A 20,379-nucleotide genomic window follows, 5' to 3' on the forward strand; every position below is an offset into this window, starting at 1 on the left:
TAGGGCGCTTCTGGCTTCCTGACAGACATACAAAGAAAAATACTTATGTGATCTAAAATGAAATATGTGTTTCTCTTTCAGGTCTAGATGTTGATGGAATATACAGAGTTAGCGGCAATCTGGCAACAATACAGAAGTTACGATTTGTTGTCAATCAGGGTAAGTGATTCCTCCACCCTGGTAATGTTTTGTTTAGTACTTAACTGTCTCAGATGACAGTATTTCAGAATCTGCTATACATTAGTGGCATAGACCGATGGGCCGTGTTTTGGGAAAGAGAAGAAAGGGAAGGTAGAAAGATATTGCACAGAGGGAAATGTCAGCTAGGAGAGAGGAAAAACAGCCGAGTAAGCAAGCGAAAATAGTAGTTAAACAGGAGACGGAGAACAAACAAAACAAACAAAAAAAAAAGAAAGAAAGGAAAAAAAGTGATGAAATGGATACATGAAATAAGGTGGCAAAAAACAAAGCAAGTATGTAGAAACCAAAGAATCAAAGTGAGGGGGAAAAAGATTAAAAGGAAAAAATAGCAGATTGTTTGGATGTTGAAAGTTAAACAAAACCAAAAGTAGAACATGGATCCAAAGGAAACCAGCAAAATAGAAAAAAGGTGCTGAAAAGAACTGAAAAGGAAATACTAAAAGTAGTGTACTGGCTCCGTCAAAGTCAGTGGAACATTTACCACTGATTTTGAAAAGGCAAATATTTGGCCCCAGGAAATGAGAAGAGGAAAGATGAATATTTCAGGGACTTGAGAACCAAAATTAGAACCAAACAGTACATATTTACTGAACGTATTTCCACAGATTCCACATGTAATGAACATATTTCCACAAATACAAAAGAACATTTTTCACAGATGTGTCCCAAATGAATCTAGCATTGATCAATAGATACAGTTACAGGTGTGCAAGTTGACATTGGTAGCTGATTGGGATACGTGACAAATGTATTCACCTCTCTGAACAGTTTACTACTAAATATTCCCACGTATAATAGCTTAGTAAATATCATCAATGATAGTGAACCTCCTGATGCTACTTAATGAGAAAATAAAATTAAACTTCTCGGAAATTAGGAAAAATCCCAAATCTTAACTTGCATTAGAGACTTAGTACACTTCTGAATTAATAGAGTGTAAATGTGAAGCTGCTGCAGAATTTTCTTCTACTTTTTATTAACTCTTTTAAAGCTACCTGGAGACTATTACCAGAACTGTTATATATTATGTATTGTATGTGTTTTTTTGGAGATGATAGCAGTTGCAGAACAGCTTCCTTAATTAGGTTTATACTACACATGAACTAAGAATTTTGGCTCAAAAATTCTCATGAAATTGAGAGATATGAGAGACATAAAAATAGTCCCACCTCCAAGCCTCCATTTACATCTCGAGGGAAGATTTCTGGGGAGCAGTAGATGTTTGCCACCTCCTCAGCTGCTCCAGATCAGTCTTGTCGTCAGCTGAAACTAGAGGGTGAACTCTGGTTTATGGGGAATCAGTATTTATGCCAGTAAATGCAGTGAGACTGAATAAATCATCAGCCTCCTGGTTTTGACTCATTACTTGGGTTCCCTTAGATTTATAGTTGCTGGGTATTTGTGTGTCAATAACGTAGTCTGCTTTGGCTTTCAAACGATCCTACGCTGTGTTTTGTTTGGAGACAGAAAGGCAAAACCAGGATTTTCTATCCTTCCTTACTCCCTAGGATCTTTGCTCAGGAAAAAAAGCGCTATAAAAATAATGGTCTTGTCTATCGTGTCTTGTGGCATCCAAAGGTTAACGTACTTGAGGTTAATGTTACTGCTCAAGTTTTCACCTAAAACAGATGGGCTGATACTGTAAAGCTAGACAGAATTATAAGCTGGCTTTTTGCAGCACAGAGGTACCAGGCACCTTTTCCTCCTGGTTAATACCACTGCGAAAAATGAATATATAAGGGTGAAGTTAATGGTACACTAAAGCCACTCTGGCAATGGCTACTTAGGGCACGTGCAAGAAATCTGCCTATGGAGTGACCAATGGACACCACTGTGCCTTTGGGGGCAAAAAACACCAGGGGGAGATGGAGTGAACAGGAATTATTTAAACTGTGCTTGGGAGGGTAACTCTGATCTCCACCTGATGTCCCCAAGGGCCTGTTGTCCCCTGTCACTCAGATGTTGAAGACAGCAGCAGTTTCAGAGTACTTCATGAAGTTACTAAAGTTACCGGGAAAACCAAGGTGTGCTCTCAACCTGCTCATTTCCCAGTCCACCAAATCTCTGCACTGTATTAATGTTTAATAATTCACTCACCATGCATCGCTTTTTCACTCATCATTGTGCCCTCCTAGGCTCCATCCCTGTACCTTCATTTTTCTGCAATTAACAGTGAGAATGCAGTATTTATATACATATGATTTTCCCACAGAGATTTTTTTAATTATAGTTAAAGTTTAATTTAATTATAAATGCAAACAAATGTTCTGAAAAATCCTATTTACACTGCAGAGACTGTGCAATCAGTACTTGTACAGGCCAAATACTTAATGGGCTCTTTCTTCCTGCTTGCTTTGCCATTGTGTTACACCTACTTTTATAGGATATAAATAATATGTATCACATTGAAAATTAAAGATCATAGAAGAGACTCTAGGCTGTCTGCCATATAAAAGTATTTTTTATTAGGATAATCATTAATTAGAATATAGCAAAGCTTTATTTGGCTCCTTTTCCTATACTGTTAATGTCATCTGCCGCATCAAAAATGAAATGAGAGAGAACTGGTGAATGTGAAAGGAAAACAAACTAACGGTTGACAGCTTTATCATTAAAGAAGAAATAAAACTGCAAAATAAAAATTCTAAAAAGATCCTTAAAATTCTAGATTTCTGTGGGTGAGGATGGGTTTACACTTAAAAAAAACACGTCATGCTTTGTATCTTTTTAAATTCTTTGAATACACTCTGTTTCATTCTCATTTCTTGAGGTAGGCAGCTCCTGAAAAGGGCTTTGACCTTGCCAACACGAGCATCAGCAGAACAAACTACCTTATTTACTTTATCCCTTTCACAGAGTTTTCTTTTTCTATAAAAGTCTATTGATATCACACCTTTTTTGCTTCTGTGCAACAGGATTATCTTTTATCTATGATTTATTTTCCCATTAAGAGCTGAAAAGATCAGTTGATCATAAGAGGACCAGGCTATAACATCTCTCAGCACTTTCAAAACTCTAAGTCATCATTTTTCAAATCACTGAATCAAGGCAGTAGAAGCTGTTTGGACCAAACTGACATCAGGAAATTTGTACTTTTCTTAGTCTACAAGCACTGAAAGAATTTTGGTTTTAGAAACTAAGCTACCAGTCATTCAATATTTCTGGCTGTTAGCCTGTGGCGAAGGGTTCTACAATAACCGGAGACATTAGACAGAGATACCAATTCCTCTTATGCTTTTCATATTATTGGTTAAGTCTAACAGTTGCCATCGTAAGAAAAAATACATAAAAAAGTAAAAGAATTTTTGGGGTTTGGCAATTCTTTGGGATTTTATGAAAGACCTGCAGGAGTTTAGCTGATTTTAAGCAAGGTGCAGTAAGTTGAAGCCTTCACAGCTATTTATAAGGATATTCTTTCAATTCACATGTGTAGGAAAAGGGATAAGGGCCTACATATGGATCTGTTAAACCATGTGAAGTGTGCTGGCAGTTGCAGGGTATGAGGATGCTACTGAAGAGATCAATAGTTTTGGCCTAAAGCCCCAGGATAGGGCTGACATGGGCCCAGCCCCAGGTGGGGCTGCTCAGGGCCATTAAAGCACCACTATAAGAAACTGGGGACAAGTAGGAGGTGCTTTTAAGAAGCAAGCATTTGACCTGATCAGAAATGCCAACAGCAAAGCAAAAAGTGCCTGAGAAAGAAAAACAGAAAGGAGGAGGACTCCTCATCCATAAAGCTGCTAGGATGTAAGAAAGAAACTGAATCTGTGGTGTGTTCACTGGTCATAGAGCGATTTTGGTTGGAAAAGACCTTAAAGATCATTGAATCCAACCATATCATCAAACCCACTGTGGGGAGTGCAGTAGGATACAATGGGGTAAGTCCTTTTTCTGTGCTAAACCCCAGGGTTTTCCTGTCCAGCTTGCCCCTGCCTGTCCCAGCAAACCCTCCATTGCTCTCTGTGCTTGGAGACCAGAGATACCTGAGTGAAGAGGTAGAAGCTTACTTCTTTGAGACTCCTATGCTGATCTGCTGGGTAGCATTCAATTTCTGTGACTGTCAAGCAATTTTCATGAGTACTAAATTAGCGTTAAAAAATGAAGCTATGAAGGGTTCATAACACGTTGCTGAAACACTAGGATTCTATCCTAATGCATATATGTTCAGGGAAACTAACCATAGAAATACAAATTTCAGTAGTTATTGGTTCATTCAGGAAATGTTGGCTCATACATAATACAAGAGAGTCCCTAATTGTCTTTATATCCAATTCTTTGTTTGTAAAATGCTTGGTATTTGCTGTACATATGACCTTTGCATCCCGTTATTTCATCTGGAGTACCTTGTGCGTTAACTGCAAAACACCATGTACCATCCAAAGGTCAATTACTGTGCTTTTACTGCTCAGTTACTATACTTATGTACAAAAACGGGGGGGAAATGAATTTTTAGGGACTAAATATTATGTTCCTGCGCGGAGGTACATTTCTTATGGAAGCTGGAAAAGGACAGCCAAAGGTATCTGAAATAGTAACCACTTTGGGGAAGTGGAAATGAATTTATTCTTACTCTGACATCACCTAGGGTTAATAAAAAACATTTTAGCAAAAAGAATTATAATATTTCTGTTGTTTCTTCTACAAGAATATGCTGCAATATAATTCAGTTTAAGAAAAATGAAAAGTAAAATTTAAGCCACAAATACGTGAACTGATTGTGAATATTTATTAACTAAATAATTTAATAATAAAGAAAATGCCTACTTGATTAATTGTTACAGAGTAAAAATTACAATAAAACTGTCTTGATCAGTGCTTTGCAGAAGCACCATTACTGTCTGTGCAGTTGTTTAACAAGGATTTAATTGGAAAGATAAGTGAATGCACATTTAAAAGTATTGTTAATTTGCTTTATAATCACCCCATCCTTCACAGTATTGACAGCACCAGGCACAAACCCCTTTCTCTTTTACAAGTATTATTTTCCATATGTGCACAATAAATTCTGAAGCAGTAATTGGAAATTTTATGGATTTCAACATACCTAGTGTTTTGAGTTTATAGGTGCCATATCCACTCTCTAAAGGTAGCTCATAGGTAGCATTGTGAGTAAAATCATTGCCTTTTTATTACCAATGGGCTGTTTTGAAGGTCATGGTGTGGTAGTTTGTTGGATCTTTGAGTGTTTTTTTTTTTGTAACGAACATCTAATTCCTATTTACTTTTCCTTTCCATTTGAAATATCAACAAAATCCTCATTGCAACATTATTTTTGATTTAATAAACAACAGCCGTCGAAAACAGTAATCTTCAATATGTTTATATTCCATCTGTACTTATATTTATTGTTCTAAAATGGCTTGGATTAATCTAATTGACAAGTAAGAGCCCAGACCATATGAGCAGCTAAGGATGATACCTTTAACCAGCAGGATTCTTCAACTGTACTGACATGTTCTTTATCAATGAACTATGAGAAAAGAGGAACAAATCTTCGGATTTTTTTTTTAAATAATATTACTCATTATATGAGCTTGCTGGGACCATATGTCTGAGCCTCGGCTATCAGGAACCAGCATGGTTTCCCGACTGGCTCTGCTACGAGACTGAAGCTGCCTTTGTAACAGAGCCGTCGGGTCAACACAAATGGGTTGGGTGGTTTTGAAGCAGCTATTTAGAAGGTAAAAGGAAAAAGAACAGGGAAAAAAGGAACTGGAAAAGAAAAAAAGAGAGAAGCAGCTCCTTTTTACAGCTTTATTTCTTTAAAATAAGAAAAAATCCCAACAAAACTCACTGTTCAAAAAAAAAACCCGAGTGAGTGTTTCTATTGACCCAATATATCCATTTCAAAGGCAGCCAGCAGCTTCAGTCCTGTCGTTAACAAAGGCTCTGTGGGCAGAGGAGAGCAGGTCCTCTGTCAGCTGCCAACTTCCAGAGAGCAGCTACAGACATGAAGGTCTGACAGGATTGTACCGGGCTTTATTTTAAAATTACAGCAAGGATCACTGGGAAAAAAGAGGGAGGAAAAAAATAGAGCTTGATTCTCTCTTGCAGTGACTTTCCTTAATTTTGTGTGCATATGCATCACTGAGATTTCCCATTTTACCCTGCCATCTCGTACATTTTTAGATGTTGGGTTATTGATTGTATTTTTCAGGCATACATGAGTATGCTTAGAAATACATGAATGTGTTTTAGCTGGGGTCTAACCTCAGAGCTACCCTCTAGCCTTTCCTGTGATCAAATACGGCCCAGACAGTGAAGCCTTCCCAATTCTGCTGGCAGTTATTCGTGTGACCGTTCTCACTGAGAAATCAGTAGGAGTGGTCCAAAGTTCATGTTGGAAATACCAGGCTCAAACTGGGTTACTTGCTAGCTGAGAACCAAAATGTCTTGGAAGCCTCGAGTCAAAAATAGTTTTTTCTTTCTTTTTCACACTTTCCAGGCAAGCACAGAAAATAAAATGGACTGCAGCAATTCTCAGAAATAATTATAAAACAGCTTGTTTCTGGGTTAAGACCTGCATATGCCAAGCTGTAGCCAAGAATATTTTTTTCTATTTTTTTTTTCCAAGCTTTAAACCTCTGACAACAGAATACTTTAATTGAGACTATAGTGACTGGTGAATCAATTCGTGTATGTTACTGATATGGGTTCTTCCCTTTTCTCTCTGTGTTTAGGTGTTTATTTTAAGATAGAAAATTTATTTTTTTGTTAAATGCAAAATAAGGTGTGGTTTCCACATCTCACCATTCTTTTACCAGAGGGGAAGGGGGAAAATAAAAATAAAAAAAAAATGCCCCAAACAGTGATTTGTAACGGTAAGTTAGGTGATGAAACCTGATGGAAATACTAGTTTTTGCAACCAATGCTTTGAATTACTTTCTAAATAATATTGATCACATACAAAAAAGTGATGGTAGAGCTGAAATATTAATGATATTCCAACATAAATTATTTTGTTCTTAGTGTGAAGTTAAAAGTAAGAGAAAGATAATCAGAATTAGAAGTATTATTTGTCCAATCTGTAGCCCTAGACACTACAATTTCTTTTACCAATGGCATTGTCATGTTTTTCTTTTCAATGGTGTGATGAATAAGCCAGTAGGATGGGGCAGAAGAGGCAGTAAACTGGGTTAGTGTGGTCAGCCACAAACATACCATGGATTTTATGGCACGTATTGTATGATCGAGCATTGAAGACACGCCTTTTATTTCTTTCCTAACCACAGCACTATTTGCATTACAATAGCTTTTTGCTTAGTAACACTTCAAGAAGTTGAAGAGCTTCTTGATAACCCCTCAAGGAGTGTTATTTAGGCGCTGAGAAGGACCATGATTTCGCATGCTGTAGCAAGGGATTTCCTATTTTTTTTGGCGGGGGGATGCTCGTCGTTGTCATGGGTGACTCTTTGTTTGGGTTTGTTGTTCTGATAGTAACGCTACAGGAAATACCATTCCACAGAGCTCCAAAATAACAAGGAAAGGAAATCATTTATTGAGTAATATGTTAAAAGTATTAACAGGAAAATTCTGAACTACAGTTTTTAAGATGATGGGATAATCTCCAGAAGCTGAAGGTTGTCAAGCATATTTACAGATAAACTGAGCAAAGTGACAACGGTATTTTGCATGGGATGATCTTGCACTGCAAGGAGATTGATATCCTGGAGAACCAAGCTCCAGAGCTCCTACTTAAAATTGGTCATGCTCAATGTCTTAGAAGAGCATGGTATGGCTTAATTTTTTATTTTTTTTCCTCCCCTGTGGTCAATATCTGTAATTCTATGGTTTGTGTGTAATACTTGCTGACAGCTACAATCTTGCAATAGATTCTGCAATGAAAAGGGTGCTGTTTGATGTGGATGTACATGACATAATATTATGCAGGGTGGCATGGGATGAGGAGTAACCACACTGTGGAATTAGACTTTGTCATGGCATTTGTAGTCTTCTGTATGTTGAGAACTGGGAAAACCATAAATGTTGTGGGTAGATACAACTGTTGTGAGTATTGAGTGATTCTGGTTGAGGGGGACTTTGGTAATACGTTTAGCTATTGAAATCCATTGGCAATTCTAGTGGGAGATAAGGGTGCTGGGACCAAACTGGGACATCTCTGAGGGCCAAACTGGAGAACATTCAAACAAAGAAAATCTAGGAGGGGAAAATAAAAAAGGGAGAAATATCTAAATTACATCCTCTAATCATAATAGGATAGGGTAGTAGGATAATAAGAAATTTCTGCTTTTATGCAGAAACCTATGCTCTTCTATTGGCAGTTTCATTTGTGAATGCAATCATTCTTAGAAGTACATTCCTGTTGAAAACAGTTCAGTGTTCTTAAGAAATTTTCAAGTCACTCATACGACCATCTTTTATGGATTTAGTATTGAATATTCCTGTCTTATTTGTTTCACTTTTTTCTTTCCTTTAAAAAAATATTGTGTAAAAAGAAGAAAAGGAAAAAGTGGAATTTTTGGCCTGAGCATATTACCATGGGCCTGGAAAGCACTATCCCTTAATATATTCCTGGGACATTTTGGGCTTCATTCAGTTACCTAATCTTTGGTATTTAGTGTCACTTGAGAGAATGCTGAGTATCAGAGTGACCCTCACAAGGCTGGCAGGTCTAGCAGAAGATATACAGGGGAGTTTTGCCCTAGGAAATTGAGGGCTAGAAGCCAGGTGGGATGCCTTAGAGCATTTAAGAAGCATTAGATGCTTGTATTTAGGCAAATGTCTGATTTTTCTTGACTATGCCATTGGCTTTTTCCCTTTAAAAAACAATAGAATAAATTCTTATCATGTATATGTATATTAAAATATTGTATAGGTATTTAGTGGGAAAAACAATTTATTTTTTTTTTAAAAAGAGCTTTAAGAAATCCTGGTATGGAAAAGTATCTTATCCCATTGTCCTGATCAAATACATATGGGACACATAAAATAAAGATATTCTTTTCTCCTTCTCTTCCAAGTCTTAATTTGCACTTCAGCTTTATTTTTGTAGGGTTTATTAAACATATTAATTTAAACACTTAGAGAGGTAGTCACACTGTATTTTAATTTCAAAGTTATGCATGGTACCAGAGTCTTAAAAGTGAGAACGTAGCATCGCTCTCACTTGAGTTTTCAGCTCTCATCTGAATGTTAACACTATTCAGTCTGTGGTGTGCCTGTTGTCAGTAAAAGTAGCAGGGATTGTTCGGATCTTTTGAAACCAGAGGTCCCGTTTCCCAGCTCTACTGTAACACTCTGAGCTGAACCAAAACCCTTCCCATGGTCAAACACCTCAGGGAGAGCTGTGACCATGATGCCTTTTGAAATCCATCTACGAGTCATTGGTTCTAATGTCAATGCATTGTATCTTCTTCATGGATTACTATTATTATTTGTACTACATAACTAGGGTAGAATTCTGAAATTATCAAAATGTGAAGAATTGGATGTAATGAAACAAGTAATTTATAATATTTTTGCCTTTCTATTTCATGAGCAGTGTCCAAGATGCAGCCAAATCTGCTAGTTTATAATCTTTGTCTGTGTCCCTCTTGCACACTTTCTTTTTTTCTATTAGTTGCTGACTTAACAGGAGAGAATTGCATCTCATCCATGGGCTGACATTGGGCTATGTATGGACAGGAGATACTTTGAGATGACAGCAGCCTGGAGCCAGGCTATGCCAAAATCCTGCTAAAAACCTCAGCAGACGTCAAGCAGAGCATTCCTCATCTCTCACAAGCTGAGTTGAGATCACAATAAGAGGCATCTTTAACCATCTAAAACCAGTTTTAAAACAATGTTACCAAACTCTGGCTCCAGTTGCATTCATCACACTTTTAAATCCCATGAATTGCAAAGAGTGGACTGAGTAGACTGTAAAAAGGTGGAAAAAAACGCAACCCTCTTTCAAGAGAAACAGAGTGCTATTGCTGATTTTTACTTATTGTAGTATACCAGAGACATTTCTCTCTTTTTTTTTTTAACCAGTGTAATCAGATAATTAAAAAACAAACAAACAGGGATTTCAAAACACATTTCCATCAACCAACATTATGTGCTTATGATACAGAAGATTGAGAACGACTTAATTAAGTAGATAGCAGCAGTGAAGAGAAGATGGATATGAGGAGGAGGAGATTACTTGCTACTAGTGGAACTTTCTTTAGCTGGTGTTGAACGCCTTTCTAGAGACAGCATCAATGCAGAAAGAAAAGGAAAATACAGGAGAAAAATGACTAGAAGGTTATATCACTTTGGTGCTGAAAGCTGTTTCTTACTGTTAGAAAAGTTGGCTGCTTGCTAAGTGTTTTGTTCAAGGATAATGTGGACATCAGCTGAGGAAACAAGATAACTGGTTTTGAAATAGGTAGTACCCAGTGCTCAGAAAAAGGGCACCTGTGGCATCTGAATGACTTCAGGTCAAGCTGCGTGATGCTGCACTTGAGATCTGTATGGGTGGGACAGGGGGGAATTGATCCTATCTAGGTGCTCTTGAAAAGGCAAACTAGATATGGGAAACCCTGCTTAGGGACATCTGGGCTAGAGAGTGATAACAAAAAACCACCCAAAATGGCAGAAAGAGGAATATGGAGGGCTTATGGTGTGCCCTGGTGAATCTGGGGAAAGAAACTTACTTTTGTTTTCCCCATGTTTAATGCTTTGCACAAATGAAGATGCTAAAGCAACTTAGAGATACGTATTTTTGAATCAGAGCCACATGATAAAGCATTCAAACATAATGCAAATAATTGCAAACTGATGTATCCAGCAGTTTTTTTTAAAAAAATGAATAAATAATTTAGCTTTACACATGGGCAATCCTTGCTAAAAATTGCAAATCAGAACTCTACTGTTTGAAAGTATTTTATTTTGTTAATGGATTCACTAATATGAAAGGCATCTAATTGTATAATGTATTATTAGTCATTTTCTTTGGCATCCTATTAACTTTAAATAATTCTAATATTTAACATTTTATAACATGCACAACAAAGTTCTTCTATCTCCAGCAGAGGAAAAAACATGCATTAATAATAAATTTTTCATAGCTCTTTCTACTGTCTATGTTGTGATACATATTTGAGCAGAAACGTTGAAAACTGAACCGTAAAATAACAAAGCACGTTAGATGGCATTTTGAAAATACACATTGAAATATACTGTGGTCCTGTAAATACAAGAGTGAGGATATAATTCAGTACAATTAACTTATTTTAAAATGGAAACGCATATAAAGTGTGATAGGATATAACCAAGTGCATCTACTAAATGTCTTTTCAGTGGTAGCTGAACGGGAGTGTATAAAATGGTGATTAATGCCTTCTAATGGAAGTGGTCTCCACCACAAGTTGTGAGTGCCGTGGTTGTGGCCAAGTTTAATAACCACACAGAGCAACACTGATAATCTCCAGCAAATCCCCAAGTTTTCCTGGGCTAGGAGTAAGATGACAGGTCACATTAGAAATTTTTCTCCTTATGGCGTTTTCCTTTTGTTTTAGTAGGTCAGATCTTGTTCCTGTGTATTGGGGAAGTATTATGGGAATGAGCAATGTCTAAGCTGCTTAACAAATGCACACTTTCCCCACACCAATCTGTTTTCTGGGGACAGCCGGGCTAGTGCTGTACAGCATCCTCTCGGTTGGGTGCTATTAATGTTAATAAAATGCACTTAGCACTTAACATTTCGAGATCTCAAAAGAGCTTGCAAAGCAGCATCATTATCTTTACATTATGGGTACAGAAAATGAAAGATGGGGAGACTAAAAGATTTGCCCAAGTTTCCATGGTAAACCAGTGACAGAGCCAGGAGCAGAGCCAAAATCTGTTGATTTATCGTCAGTCTCCTATGTAGTGTGCCGTGCCATTTCACCAAACTCCATTTGCCAAGTCCCTACTGCGCACAGAGACTGCAGATAAGGCTGCAGCCACCCTCTGAAATGTGGATTTTGGGCTCAGAATCATGGAAAACCAAGTTAGATCTTCAAATGCGGGTCTCCCCTGTGATGCATCTCCAAGTGCAGGGCCACCTGTGCGATGGACAGCGGTGCGAAGATCCATGAATAAGCTGCTTTAAATTCCTCCATGCTAGGGCTATGGAGTAAAGGGACCCAGTCCTTGAGGAGCTGAAAGTGTGTTTTACATGTGAATGAGGTCCTGGTTTTCATTCCTGTGGTCCTGGGGATGCATCACCACGCATTGTGTTTTGCATGACTAAGCCCCACGGAGCTATGTGTTTGCACCGAGTGTTTTCTAGTCGCTTTTGAGAATGACTACATCGAGATAATGTATGAGCAGATATGTATGTTGAAGGGCTTGTGCTAACATCTCTGAGATACCAAAATATTGCTAGCTATATTTGGCAAGTAGGAAAATGAGGAGCTGAGTAACATGCCTGAGGAAGTTTGTGATGATTCAGGAATACAAACCAAACCTCCTCGCTTCAAATCCTTTGCCCTAGCCCCAGGGTCATCCTCTTCTCAGCTCCTTCAGCAGGCACAATACAAAGCATAAGCTACAAAGAACCACCTGTCTTCCTGCCACCAGGGATGGTTTTGGTCACCGTGTTCAGCCCCTGTAGGTAAGACTCCTTCCTCGCAGGAGTGAAACGTCTTCAGATCCCCCCTCGCAGTTTTATGCCTCCGTTTACAGTAATTGCACCACTTGTGATGATAATGTCGGTGATTAATTTCTTCAGTGTGTTTGCATGTGTGTGGCTGTGTTTCAAGAGATCGCCCTTGAAGAGCAAAGGTATGCAGTAAACAGGGCAACAAGGAATTATTTACTTTAAACTAAAGGGAAAAAGGTAATGCTTCCCAGCCCTCTAATTGACTTTCTGGGGTCCCTGCAGGGCCAGGTCCTGCCTGCTGAGCAGTTCTGACTGACCTGGAGTCCACTAATTTTCAGATTAAACATAAACCAAGGCACTCAGTTACCTGCAAGGGGGTATTTCCCCTCTGCTGAGCCTCCATGGGTGCCTGTGCTGGTGAATTCTCCTCGTGATGCAGGCAACATTTATCCTTAGCATTCATTCTTCCCACTGGCCACCCAGTTCTGTCCACCTCTGCTCCCATTTTGACCAGGTCTGAACTGCTTCCTGCAGTTCATCTGCTCTGGTTAACCACAAAGGTGCTGCAATTTGGGCATCTGCTTACTTTCCTTTTGAAAGGAGCATCTGGGGTTCTGCCAGCAGAAGTTAGGGCCATGTAATGCCCTGATTTAATATAAATACGAGCTGATGGCTGTTTGTTCTCTAACAGACTTTCTGGCTGCAGTCTCAGTGAATAGGTGTGTGCGTCTGAACTCAGCTTGGCTGTTCACAGCTCCACAAATGTGGGCATATATCTGCATTACAGCTTGCTAGGTTTTTTTTAATTTATTTTTTCCCCATCCTGCATCTAAGTAGGCCCTAAAAATCTGAGTTATTCTTTCTCTTTCATCCTGGTAAGTGATATCAAAAAGACTTTAGGTTTGTGGTGAAGCTTGCACTGCTATGTCATTTTGTGCGTCTATGCTATAGAAAATGAAGAATTTAGGTCGGGCTTTGTATGAAAAAACAAGCCTATAAGAGGTGGATAACTTTATTTTACATCCTTTTGCATTTAAAAGTCCCGGTTGGAAAAGAAAACAAGATAGCAAGAAACACCAACGTGTGTTGGATTATTTCTTGTTAAGCAAATGTAGGACTGTGAAAGATTGACAGCACGGGAAACTGGAGTCCTCCATTTATCCACACTTCATTTCTATCCATTTATCCACACTTCATTTCTAATATCTGGCTCCAGCAGCAGATTGTAACCATAGAAAGGCTATAGACTCTGGGTGAAATGGCACTCCCTTTTGGATCCAGTTTTATAAAAGAAAACAATTATTCACAGAATGCATGTCTTTATTCTTTATTGCACATTTCAAAGTCTCCATGAATACTCATTTGCATGTGACAGCTAATGCTGCATCTTGTATTGGCCAGTAAGAGGCATGATTGCACTAAATTGGAAGCAGCAGGCACAGGTTTTCTTTTAAGAATGGGGGTGGGGGTAGCCATCCACTCGCACTGTTCTCAAGTCTTCAGTCAACGCGATTTTAGAACAGTTGCAAGTCTAGTTACTGGGATAATAAATCCCAAATTAACTGAATATGCAGATTTCGCTTCCATTAGGTTACACTCTTTAAATTGACATACCCTTCACTTTATCTTTTGTTAACAACCCCAACTTTTAAAAGCGACCGAGAAGTGGAGAATTGAAAATACTGAACTTGTACTTCAGGAGTGAAAAATGAGGACAGTAACATTCCCCAGACTGATGTTATTATTATTTCTTTTTTCTTCTTTTCTTTTTTTTTGATGAATCCAAATAAATACAGTCGCTCACCCTGCATAATTTTACCAAATGATCTTGTTATCTGAATGACACACAGGATAGCAGAATCCCAGCAATGCAGAAAGGCTGTTGCCGGCAGTGCTTATAATAAAAAAATCTCTGTACACAGCAGCAACAGAAAATATTTGTTTGGTAACACATTCCTATTCTTTTTTGAAATGCGTGCAGTTTCTACTCAGAAGCATTGGAAGATATTGAGATAAATACTTCTAAGATTTCTATGTAATCCTTTAGAAAATTATCTGGAATATAATGGGGACAAAAGCAGCTCCTTGAAAACTACCCAAAACTCACTCTTTTCTTAAATTTAAAATAAGAAAGCATAGGAACTCACTGTTCTTAAAAGTGAGGAGATTAAGAAAAACACCTTGAAAAGGTTTACTATAGAAAATAATGTATCACAATTATTCATTTCCAAAAAGTTAAATTTGGAGGCTGTTTTTTTTTCCCCCTATTTCCCGATAGCTAGAAGACTTTCACACTTTTCATTCGAAAGCCTTAAAATGCCGCATTAATTGCAGCTAAAAACATCAGGAAGTTTCTCATGCATGCGGTGTAACAACAGGATTACCTGCAGTATGTTTTTTCCAGCAAGAAAACTATGTGAAACCATTGCATTCCAGTAACAGACAGGACTTACTTTGTAAGATGGATTTCAAAAGATCTGGAGGCTGCTGTTCCTTATAAAACTATGCCAAAGACTATTTAAGTGGCCAGTAATATAAACATTATGCTACTAACACTGAACAGTTTATCACATAAATATAATTGTCTTCTTTTAGAAGAATAATAAAAGCCGAATCCATATGTTACACATTATTTAAAATTGTTTTCTGCAAGAGGTATTAATCCCAGCGAAGAAGCAATTCTTCTACTCTAGGAGTATAACAGCAGTTTTATTTTATTACATTGTCATTGTTTAATTTGTTTGTTCCCGGTAGTAGTTTCACAGATTTTTATGAACTGTTACTTTTATGGAAAGTCAAGTTACAAATGATGGACGCTGTTTGCTTTCAGGAAAAGAAAGGTCATGAAGGTAGATAATGTATTTATTTACTTACTGTACTCAACTTTAAAAAAAAAAACCCTCAATTCTTAGCAGAAGCTGAAATAACTTGTGGTTTTTAGACCCAGGAGGCACATATTTTGATATTGCTCCTCAGCAGCACTGCTAGCTCTGCAGTCTATTCAAATTTGGGAGTAGAATTTAAAGCTCGAATAAACAGCGTTTGGTAGCAATGGCTGTGCAGAGCTTACAGTTTATCTTTACAGAAATGTGATCTCGCAGCTAAATGTCATTTTGTGTATTTGTTTTTATGAATTTGAGCTGAATACCGTAGCAGTAACTTATTTGCTAAAAAAACCTCACAATTCCACTGTCAACTAAGTTATTCTCCATCAATTAAAAAATAACTAATTTATTTTTTCCTAGGTAATGTAATGTTTAGTTTTAAATTCTTCAATTCTAGAATTTAAAATTATTAACTGTCATGTGTGAAACTGAATTCCAGATCACTCATAATATAACTTAATGACAAGATGAGACTTTAAATAACTTTCGACAAAAAGCAGCTCTCAAAAATTGACTGTTTAAATGCAACACGTAAAAAGGGCTTAAGCTGCTGAAATATTTTGGGCATGTTCACATCTGTAAACGAGGCTGAAATATCTGGGCTATTTAAGCATGAACAAATCGAAAAAATATTTTCATTTAAAAAATTAATTATAGCAGCCTCACCAATAAAACAGTCTTTGTAAGGCACCTAAAAACTAAGTGTCAGAGAAAGTACATAATGCCAAGCGTGTGAAGTATTTAAATTGTAATACAAATAAAAATCACAGTAAAAGAAAAAAATACGTCAATCTTTCTTTTTGTTTCATCATGAACTCGTTGTTATCATTTCTGCAAAATACAAGAGAGGCTTTCTGAGCTCAAATACCTAACAACTGGTTGTAAGAGCTGAAATAAATGTCTCTGTGCTAGGAAATGCACATTGTCTGCCCTCTTTTAACCACAGTCTTCATCAGCTGGAATGCCACCAAGTTTCTTATTTGCTGTCCGTATCCCAGTAGGAAGTACAGTGCCATTTCTTGCTGGAATCATGGGCAGACCCTGCAAACAGTTACTCTCCAAATTTTTTTTTAATGGGTTGTGGTTTGAACATTGCTTTGACTGAAGTTAGTCACCAGCAAAGCTACATCTCATGTTTGCTCTGTGTTGTACCGCTTTTAGTCTGTCCAGTTTTCATTAAGATACCTTTTACCTAAGGAAAAAAAAATTTTAAAAAAACCCACACTAAAAAAACCCACAAAATCACTGTTTTTCCTTTGTACTTTTTAATCCTGGTATACATTCTTCAAACTGGATAATGTGATATGCATTAATACATACATATTTGTGTTGACAAACAACTTGGTGTTTAACTAGATGTTAACTCTGGATATCTGAGGCTTATCCTGTGCTCTCTCTGTAGGCTTTTATGTCAATTCGTCTCTTTGTGCCTTTGTTTCTTACTGCACCTTTTGTCTGCCTTAATTGCTTAGATTATAAACTTTTGCTCACTCTCACCATGTGCTTTTATAATGCTTGATGCAATGGGGCATGGGGGCATGGATCTCATTGGGACATCTTGTCACTACTGTGGTAATAATAATCCAAGTGGTGATACTACCACTATTATTCTTAATAATAGTAATAATAAAAGTTTTAAACTACCAGCACCAATAAAACAATAATAATCATCATTATGCTATTTTGCTTAAGAGTTTTCATAGCCCTGGCTGTGAAGATTTCTTACTCCAAACTCCTATAGAAAGTCAGTAAAAGTTTTAATCAATGAAGTTTCATTGTGTATTTATTTACTTAGATTTTGATACAGAAAACTGCATGTTTATGTGCTGCAGTTTTAGAACTAACAAGATGAATTTCATCACGGCCATGAAAAATCTAACTCATTGTTTCACATTATCATATATATTGGCCTAGACATATATGTGTGAGGTTTCTTGTTTGTTTTGGTATTTTGCTGTCAAGGAAATTACAGCAACACATTTTTATTTCCTTTGTCTGTGTGGCAGAGTGGGATATGCTCAGGTCAAATGTTGAATTCCATTTTATATTATAAATACATTTTAGATTAGGACATACTTTTTGCATATGTAAGCAAGAACATTAGGAGGTGTTCCAGTCGCTCTTGAGCCTGAGAATAGTTGTTGACACTTCATTAAGGAATATCTGGGATATTTTTAACCTAGATCAGTTCAGTGACCCAGTTTATAAAGCAGCCTCCGTTGTGTAGGTGCAATTCAGGGGATGATGAAGCCCAACCCAACACATCAAAATGAGCATGTAGGGCTGGGCAAGAACATTTTAGATATGCACTGAGCACTGAAGGCAGCATCTTGTCGAACCCTGGGCTGAAACCACCCAAAAAACCGCCTGACACTTTTCAATGTAATTGCCTCCTCATTAACCATCCCCTTCCTGGAGGACAACAGAGCAGAGCCCCCGTGGGAACTGGGAGGGGGCAACCAGCAAATGTGGTGGTGGAGCACAGGCAGAAAACAATATGGGCTGGGGATGGGAAGTGTATCTCTGGAGGGATTTACCATCATTAGAGGCAGGGAAATCATTCTGGGAGAAGAGAAAGCAGGAAGGTGCTGCCCAGTTGGGAAGGCTGCAAAGCCGAGGAGGAAGAGGACCTGACCAGGGCATGGGTGGACTGAGGATGTTTTGCAAGTAATTCCGGTTCTGGTGCTTCTGAAAAGTGAAACAGTTCAGAAATTCCTGTGCTAAGGTTGTATTTCATCCCTGTCAACCAGGTCTCACTGGGGAAGCCATCATAGAGCCAGGGCTCGTGTCTGGGAGCATCCTGGGAGCGATGGGGGAGGCAGGGCTGGGGAGGAACCTCCAGACAGCAGGACCCAAAACCCAGGAGGAATGGGCATGAAAGGGCGTTGCAGAGATCACAACTTGAAAAACTGATAAACTCGGCCCAAATTTGTTTGACTTCAAGCACCAGCTGCTGATGTCCTCCCAACAGGAGCAGAAGCAGCTGGATCCAAGAGTACCCATTGGTAAAAAGTAGAGTGCTGTATTTGAAACCTCCTCTGCTTCTGCTTGATGCACTGGTACATATTTTGCTTAGGAGGAAAAAAGCATATTTCACATGCATGCTTCTGATTTACTATCAGAAGGCCAGAGTTCAAATTTTATTCAAGTCAGATACCAAAACATTGGCTATTTCTCTCAATTTTGTGGACACTCAATAACTCTCAAAACTGAACTTAATAATTCTTAAGAACAGTTTCTCAGGATATTCTCTGTACCTTCTTGGCCTGGCAGGAGATACTGTGAGAACTATCATTCTTATATTAATTTGGCATTTTTGTTTTAAAGCAGATTCTGTGAGTGGGAGAGGGAAGGTAGAATTTAGATGCTTCAGAATTATTTGGCTCCACATCTATTTATTCCACAAATAGATAATATTTCAGTGAAATAATTGAGATTTTACTTTTTTGAAACTCTCTTGCCTGCCTTTACCATTTCACATTTAAAAATAGATATGATCCTGTGTGCTTCTGAATGCCACCTTAATACTTTTGAGCTTCTCAAATCATTAAAGTCCTTGTAGATACAGAAGACACTGGATATCACAAAGTTTTTCAGCAAGACCAATTCTCAGTTCTTTGAGGGAAGAGACTAAAATCATGGTGATGGGGTCCATCTGCTCTCAAACTGCTGTATCCATAGAGGATTGGGGTTGAGAGATGACTTGAGCATTTAATATGAAGGAGAAACATCAGCAGTGATAGAAACGTGGGGATTTGTGTGGGGTTTTTTTCCTTTTCTTTTTTTTTGTTTGGTGTGGGCATTTTTATATAACTTCACAAATATCTGTTTCCAAGAAAAATCATTCCCAGAGGCAAAACGGTAAGGAAGCAGATTCATTCATCATGGTGTCAAGTTTGTTCCTGAACTGAAGAATTTCCGATGTACTTAGTAAGTGAGAGAGGTCTGATTAAGGCTAAGAATCTCCTGTTTAATTAAGCTTCTCTATACCCCTCGAGGGCAAGCACTGTCTTCATTTTACATATAGGTAAACTACACCGTAAAGAGGTAAGAAGCAATGCCTTTTCGCTGAGCAGAGCACGTAAGCTAAGGACAAGGCATCTCAGCAGGTTCTGGAGGAAATCGTCCTTTTCTTCAGCTTTGTGGCATCAATGCCTCCTAATGCATGTGGTAACCCGCAAATGCTGTATCCATCTTCAGTCACAGAAGGAATCCTAATTTCTCCTGATAGAGTTGACAATCCAACTTGCAATTTCTAAGGGCATCTTTGAAGCTCTTGCTTTTTAATACTCTGCAGTGATATAGGTTGTACGTTTACTTGCCAGGTATAAGCTGTAGAAAAACAACGTGTTCATTACCGGGGATATATTTTTTTAATTTTATCAGCCCCATGCTACACTTTGAGAAGAAAGGTAGCCACCCTCAGTTACACTGCTCCGTCAACATGTAATGCTCCCATTCAGCAGGGTGCGGTAAAGTAATGCTACTGTGGCATTAAGTTATTGCAGAATATATGGTTACGAGTGCCCGCTCCTCAAGTGCAGGGTCCCACTGGGTGCACTGGAAGTTGTTGTCATGTGTCCTTTTTCTCTCATGCTTAGTGTAAATTTAGCTACTACAAAGACAAAAATTTTATTAGAAAATGTGCATAAAACTGTGTTGCAACTGTGATAAAGTTATTGGAAGTATTTGACATTATCTTCTTTTTTTCTTTCTTTGATG

The 20,379-nt window shown here is 38.0% G+C and overlaps 1 protein-coding gene across 1 annotated transcript in view; it reads left to right on the top strand.

Annotated features, from left to right (window-relative positions):
• Window positions 1-20,379, top strand: part of LOC104541124 (rho GTPase-activating protein 15-like) — a gene marked incomplete at its 3' end in the record, with an annotated part of 97,765 nt that overhangs the window by 54,125 nt on the left and 23,261 nt on the right. The window contains exon 6 of the mRNA XM_010185103.1: window positions 82-159. Within this exon, the coding sequence (XP_010183405.1) occupies window positions 82-159 (78 nt within the window). The remainder of the gene's footprint in view (window positions 1-81; window positions 160-20,379) is intronic.

The sequence above is a fragment of the Mesitornis unicolor genome, unplaced genomic scaffold, assembly GCF_000695765.1.
Source record: "Mesitornis unicolor isolate BGI_N332 unplaced genomic scaffold, ASM69576v1 scaffold8720, whole genome shotgun sequence".
NCBI classification, from domain to species: Eukaryota; Metazoa; Chordata; class Aves; order Mesitornithiformes; family Mesitornithidae; genus Mesitornis; species Mesitornis unicolor.